The sequence below is a fragment of the Mesitornis unicolor genome, unplaced genomic scaffold, assembly GCF_000695765.1.
Source record: "Mesitornis unicolor isolate BGI_N332 unplaced genomic scaffold, ASM69576v1 scaffold23760, whole genome shotgun sequence".
NCBI lineage: Eukaryota > Metazoa > Chordata > Aves > Mesitornithiformes > Mesitornithidae > Mesitornis > Mesitornis unicolor.
Window position 1 is genome coordinate 21,975 of NW_010157922.1, and position 7,047 is coordinate 29,021.

The window sequence follows — 7,047 nt, forward strand, 5'->3', positions numbered from 1 at the left end:
ACATTTCTCATGACCTGTGATTGTGTTTTGATAAGTGGAGAATGCTCTAAATTAAGTATCTTAAGAAATTCAATAGCTGTGGCCTTCCATGAGGAAGATCCCATAGCCTTGGATCTTGAAACAGAAGGCTGCTCATAGGAAGAATACTTACATTCATGGTTCACAGTAGCCTGACTTCTTTCCGCGCCCCCTGCAAATCACTTGATCACATGCAAGTAATCATTTAGGCCGCTTTCACTGAATTAGTGCTTGCTTGCAAAGTCAAGAAGAAAACAGGTTTTATATGACAAGACAGTATAATATGCCACTGCTGAAATAATGTGGAAAAGAGGAGGAAGTCTCTCTTCTTGTAGCGTTTTATCTTGGTTACTGACAAGAAAGCAGAAAAGAGTATAGATCTATTTAAATATCAGATTTTGAAAACACACCATAACGTGCTACAGGCCAGACATGTTTGCTGTTTTCCCCATCTTTCTGTGCAAAATGTTCATTGCTTGTTCTGCCGTTCTGTCTTTGGGGTGCTGGCTGGTGTTCCCTGCTGAGGGTCTGGGAGAAAGGTGGTTACATCAGGATTAAATCCTTCCACATAGCAGTAATCAGTTTGACTGCTGCAATGTTTTAAAATTGTTTGAAAAATTGCATGCGTCTCTTAAAATTGAAAGAGCATTCTCAGTCAAAGGCATTGTAGAAGAACCTGCCGTCAAATTTGATCTCACGCCCCTTCTTATTGCTATATAGAGAGTACAAGAACTCTTTCAAGTGTGATTAACCAGCTGGTGAGTCTTATGGTTGAACAGGGAGAAAAGTAGAGTTGAAGACTGGGCTTGCTTTTGAGAATGTCATGTGCAGTAGTATCAGAAAGCTGTATGAACCTCAGGATATATCAAATAAAAACACAGAATGATTTGGGTTGGAAGGGACCTTTTAAAACCATCCAGTCCAACCCTTCTCCCGTAGGCAGGGACACCTCCCACTAGACCAGAATACTCAAGGCCCCATCCAACCTGGCCTTGAACACTTTCAGGGAGGGGGCATCCACAGCTTCCCTGGGCAACCAGTGCCAGTGTCTCACCACCCTCACAGTAAAGAATTTCTATCTTCTTACTCAGCCAAAAAAAAAGACTGAGTTGGCTTCTGATATAAGAATCTTGACTTTTTCAACACCTTCAACATCTTGTAGTTGATTGTTGAGTAGTTTGTCCTAATATCTTTGTGAGTTTCAAAGTCTGGCTATTTGCTTCATTCTCCTTCCCCTCCAAAAAAGGGAGGAGAATAACCGAATCCGTTCTCTTTGCAGTCCTCTGGGCCTCCCTGACTCAAGTTCTCAGAAATGTGCTTGAACTTTCAGATGCTGTTTCATAAATGCTCTGGAGTGAATTTCATCAGACCTTCAGGACTTGAATAGATCAAGCTCATCTAAATATTTTACCATGTTCTCTTTATGTTTCAGCCAGTCCTTTTTTATTTCTTTCTTGATTAAATTAATTGTATCAAATACTTGATTACAGTTGCCTGTTTGTATAAAGACTGACTTAATCGTTCTCTGGGTCATCTGTTATTTTCTTTCACCTGGCAGAGCACTTAACACTTCCTTTGTCTTCCTCTGACTTCACAAGTATTCGCAGAAACTTTCTTGCTACCATTTATGCCCCTTGGTAGTTGCCATTTATTTGTGACCCAGTCTTTCTGATATTAACTTTCCACACTTATATTATTCCTTGTACTCTTCTTAATTGTGTGTCAAATTCTTGAAATCCAGGACATTGAAGAGCTCTCGCCAAAGCCATGAACATTTTCCTCTGCATCAGGAATTTCCTCTGCTGTCACCTTCAGTAAAGCCTGTTTTATTAGGGTCTGCCAGCTCCTCCTCTAGGAACTTCTTCCTCATTCTGTGGGGGAACTGTTCTATTAATCAGTTTGCTGAATTTCTTGACATCTCTTTTAGGGGGAGCTCATTGTCTTTAGTCTTTTACTCTGAGTTTTAGAATAGTGAACTCTGGTATTCAGTGATCCCCTTCATCCATGTTAGCATTACTTTCAGGCTCTTTGTGAGCTCTTCTGTTACAGTCAGAATTAAATTTAAAATATCTCTTCTTCTAGTAACTTTCTACAGTTGTCCTCAATGCGTTCTGGCATTTCATTGGAAAGACCTTGTCCTAGCGTATTGCTTTTCTAACAGTTACATAGGTGGTAAATGGGACCTAGAGTTTAATTTCAAAGAACAGGAGTGCTTTTTAAATCTGAAATACATTTTAAGTATGGAGAACGTTGAGGATAACTGCTCTTCAGAAGAACAAGAAATTGATCGGAAAGATTGGGATGAGAACAACAGAGAAATATTACTGGAATTACGCACTTCTGCAGGTCCCCTCAAGAATATGGGAATAATTCACTTCCATTTACAGTGTGAAACGTACAGGTAGGCAGACAACTAAATACAATTAAACAGAGCTTTTTTCAGGTTTGCCTGACTGGGAAATTCAACTCTGCTGAATTGCTAACACAGGTGCAATATATTGCCTGTTCTTTTGTGCTTAGAGGCTGAGGTCCTGAAAGCAAATCTTGGCTGCTGATCTTAATCAGAGGAGCTTCAGTGCGCCCATTCTTTGTGGCTTCCCATTTTGTGTTGCTTCCCATCTGGGAGGGAAGGAAGGAGTTTACAAATTCAAATTGCCCATTTTGAAGGCATGGCAGGGAAATGATGTGGCCCCTTCCCCCCTTCACCATCCTGAGCTCAGGTCCAATAGAAATGGAATTTAATTGCATTTTAAACAAATATTAACAAAGGGTGAGACTCCACTCTTAAAATTACTAAAATCTTTTACACAACATATTGAATCTTCCAGAGCGTTAGATTTTTATCTGGAGTGTAATGAGGTGCGAAGCTGCTCTATGCAGTCTGCAGCGGTGTTTTGTGTTACTGCGTTTCTGGTGGAGCCACTTCCATTCTCAGTTCTATTCAAATTTGTTAGATTTGATAAAACATGAACTGGTGAATATAAATTTCTTACTCGTACTTTCAGCCCAAATGTGACTTCACCTTCTCTTACCATTCCTGTTCTTGACCTTCATTTTGAGTACAGAATTTTCTTGAGGAATTTTCTCCCACTAATTTTTAGTTATTAGAAAATTATAACAGTGTAAACCTACTTACAATTTTAAGTTCCCTTGAATGTGTGTCATGCAAAACTTCAGCATCGTTTATGTACTCTTAGATGTGCTTTTCCACTATAGGTCAGCACAGATTGCTAAGGACAGGCCAGAGGAGGGAACATAATTTGTGAGGAGGGAGTTTTGCTTAGTGAACTTTTTTTTTTTGCCTTTGAATTATGAATATTTGATTTTCAACCAACGTAGCATGCATGTGGCTGATTAGGGAAGAGTTCGCTTTTCTTGGCAGAAGAAACCTGATTTTGCAATAGGATTGTGAAGGACTGAAATGGAATAAAATACTCAGAACCAATGTTAAAGGTCAGAATATGTAGCAAAATTATTTTTTCCCAAAAATGGACGCATTTGGCTATATGATTAATTACGCTGAAAAGGAGTAGTTTAGAAGTGAGTCTACAACATTAATTGATCTGATGTTATAGATCAGGAAGAACAGATGATGACTGTTCAAGGTGATGTGCCTTCCATGTCTCGATTCTTAAAGGAAAAGGGGTAGAAATAATTACAAAGAAAAACAAGTCCAAAATGAAGCCCCAAATGGTTTACTCCGTCCCTGTTACTCTGCTTCCTTCATAATTACGGCTGAATATCAGCTTCATTGATGTTAGGTTTCTCTTGACCCGAGAGTAGGAAGATAAGGTTCTTAATATGTTTTGAGATACTGGCATAAAAATGTTGAGAAATGGACAAATGTTATTAAAACGTATCATTTTTATTTTATCTTAAATTAATTCCATGAATCAGCATGCATTATTACTGGTTTTTAATGAATATTATTAATTTTATTTGTTTTCCAGTGTTCGCATCTGCTGTAGTAACAGTTATATAACGTTACTGTAGTACCTTGGCACATTCCTTGTTTCTAAAGAAGACTTTAATGCAATATTTACACTTTAATATTATGAGACATATCTAAACAGTCTTCCCCACATTAAGGTTTCTCTTTATACTACCCCCACAAGGAAGGAAACATCAGTGTCCTGCTAAAGCAGCTATCTTTCATCAGAAATTGAAGCTATCAAAATTAACACGATCTTTGCACTGTGTTTACATACATACGTTTTCCAGTCTGCCTTTCTTACTCTCAAGCTATTCCTTAATCCTTGCTATGACAACCCAAACTTGCTTGTCAGTATTCTTTATTACTACATAATTGCTTGTCCATCATTATGCACACGTCCATTACATCCACAGTGGGTCCAGACCGGGCTCTTTGGCTGGAGGAGAGGGGTGTGTGTGTCCTTTATATCTGTTCTCCCCCATGTCACTTAGATGCCTCTCATTCCCCTTCTTTTCCACCTTACCTTGTTCTAATTTAGAGATCTGGATTTAGAAAGAGGTTGTGATTTAGAAAGGAAGATACTTGATTTACACTGCTGAACTTCCAGTGTTTGCCATCCTCACAGTACTGGTACCCAACGGGATCCAGCACCGAATGCTGGGCAGCGTCTTCCTTGGTTTTCACTGCTTTTGCTTAGAAAGCTTTTTTCTCCAGGTTCTTTTAGTCTCAAATGGCTGAAAATCAAACTGGTAGCATAATAATAAATCATAGAATTAATAACTGTTCAGTTTTGGAAGTGCAGCATCTTTATGTGTCGTATGTAAATGAAAAGATTATGTCCCAAGCTCAGTTTTCTTAGCTGGGTTGATAAAAGATTAATTAAACAGACCTTGAATTCAGGAGTGTAATTTAATATAATACTCACAACTTACTGTGAAAGGATGCTGATAGAAATAAATCCATTTCTTTGGCAATAACTTCCTTTTAAGAAACTGTCTAGTGCTGTGAGTAAGACTTTTCCCTATGTGAGCATTTTTAGGGCAGCTGCTTGGTTTGAATTAGGTTAAATATCAATTTATCCTTGAGGAACATTAAGAGTGAGAAACTGTGCACGTCACCTCCATTCTGATCCAGTGCATTTGTTTATAAACATCATGTTTCTCATTCAGAAACTTTGCATAACATGGAAGAAGTGAAGGATGGCTCCCAAAGTTTAATCCAGATCTCCTGCCTTCCCGAAATACCTCAGGAAGAAAATGCAGCAGAGTCCTGGGAAACTTTGGAAGAGGTACATTGAAACTCCCTTACTGCCACATTGGTGCTTTTTTGTTTTTAGCAACTATTACAAAATAACATTTGTTTTTTATTTGCAGAACTTGATTCAGCTTAGCCAGTTGGTGACTGAATTTTCTGTCTTAGTCAACGTGAGTATTAATTCTGCACTCTGTCCTAGGTAGAGTCTTCTACAAAAAGAGGGCGACTGGGTAACTCGCAGCTGGGGCAAACAAAAGCAATGCTTCTGCCCGCCCCCTGGACTCAGACTGAGCTGGTGTCACTTGATAGCAGTGACAGAATAGCAGAATAACATCAACTGAATTCATTGAGTCCAATATTCAAGAGTACAAAATCCTGGTCACTGTTAGGAACTGCAGGAAAACGCCGGTCGAGGCAGAGCGGTTTCCTCACAGTGAGCTGAGATGCCTGCACAGTGGTGCTGTCTTTGCTACCTGGGACCTGTGGTAAATACACCTCTAGTTTCAAAGCTTGTACATGAAATGCTTTCAGAAGTCATAGGTGATGCATGCAACATGTACATCAAATTGTCTAGCAGTAAGGTGGAAGGTCTTCGTTTGATTTTCAAGTGCCAACAGAAGAGGAATGTTCAAAAGCATTATTTTAACCACTTGGCTGCCCCGTCTGGTTAGAAAACTTAACAGCTCTCCCTTCCCTGTATCCGTGTGACACTGCTACAACTCTCTTTGTGGCTCTCCTCTCGATTCAGAGTAGTTTTTTGAGGAGGCAACAGTCTTCTGTTTCAGCACTAGTGCTGGTAACTGCTCCTAGGTTTTGTAACCAGAGCAACTCCTGATGTTCGAGCCAGTGCCTTTGGCTACAAGCTGAACATTTGTGGAAGCTCCACAGTGCTGACCGCACACTAATACCCAGGTCCCACTCATTTGGACAATTTCTAATCATAATGGTGATGACAGCTGTCACTGCACAGGGTGGGGGTTTCTCAGGTGCTTTTTCTTGCTTAATCTGAAGTTTCCCTCACCTTTATCGTGCCCTTTCTCTGATCTCACAATTGCAGCTACCAAAAGGTTGCACATATTCATCATCCACACTCAGTTCCCAATGTTTAGTTTTTCCTGTGCCAAAGGGAGTTTAAACCCACAAGAGTTCTTTAATTTCCTTGGTGTTGGGTTACTTGGGATGGATAAAATAGGTTTTATCCTTTCTGCTGAATTTATTCTGCTTCACAGATACAAAAAAAAAAGGACTTAAGATTCGTTAGGCTGGAGAGGGACTGCAAAAGCAGTAGCCTAAATGTTAGCAGCTTTAGCAAGAAGGGGGAGTTCCTGTTCCCAGGACTTTCTGGATTTTACACAAAACCATCATTAGATATAATAACAAGCATCTAAAGTGTGTGGATTGGGTAGTAGATGAAGATACCAGAGCTGGTGGATTCAGCAGTTTCTGAATTAGAAAGAGGAAAAAAAAATGAGAATACCTTTTCTTTTAAAGCTGAATATGAGCTATCTCATTATTTTGTGACATGAAACAGCCTGGGTACTGCTGAGATTAAAATAAGAACAAACAAACCCACAAACCCCTTTACCTTCTGCTGCACTGTGCTCTGAGGGAGACTGCATTTGGAGAAAGGATGGAACGTTTTAGTAAAAATCAGACAGTAAAACAGAGCAAGAGCACGTGTATTTTCAGTACTGTCACTGCTCTGTTTGTAAAGTTAAGTCAGTGTTTTATAATGTCCTGATTAACCACTTCTGGTTAGATTTCTCGGTGCAGCTTTGTGTGTTGGAGTTGGTACTGATCTTATAAATGCTCTTTATGGAATTTGTTTTGAATGTGAAACT

The 7,047-nt window shown here is 39.4% G+C and overlaps 1 protein-coding gene across 2 annotated transcripts in view; it reads left to right on the plus strand.

The window, feature by feature from the left end:
- The window catches only part of STX17 (syntaxin 17), a 24,331-nt gene that overhangs the window by 15,894 nt on the left and 1,390 nt on the right, over positions 1–7,047 (plus strand). For both annotated transcript variants that reach the window (XM_010181910.1, XM_010181917.1), the window contains exons 4-5: positions 5,122–5,240; positions 5,326–5,376. In XM_010181910.1, coding sequence (XP_010180212.1) covers positions 5,122–5,240; positions 5,326–5,376 — 170 coding nt within the window. The remainder of the gene's footprint in view (positions 1–5,121; positions 5,241–5,325; positions 5,377–7,047) is intronic.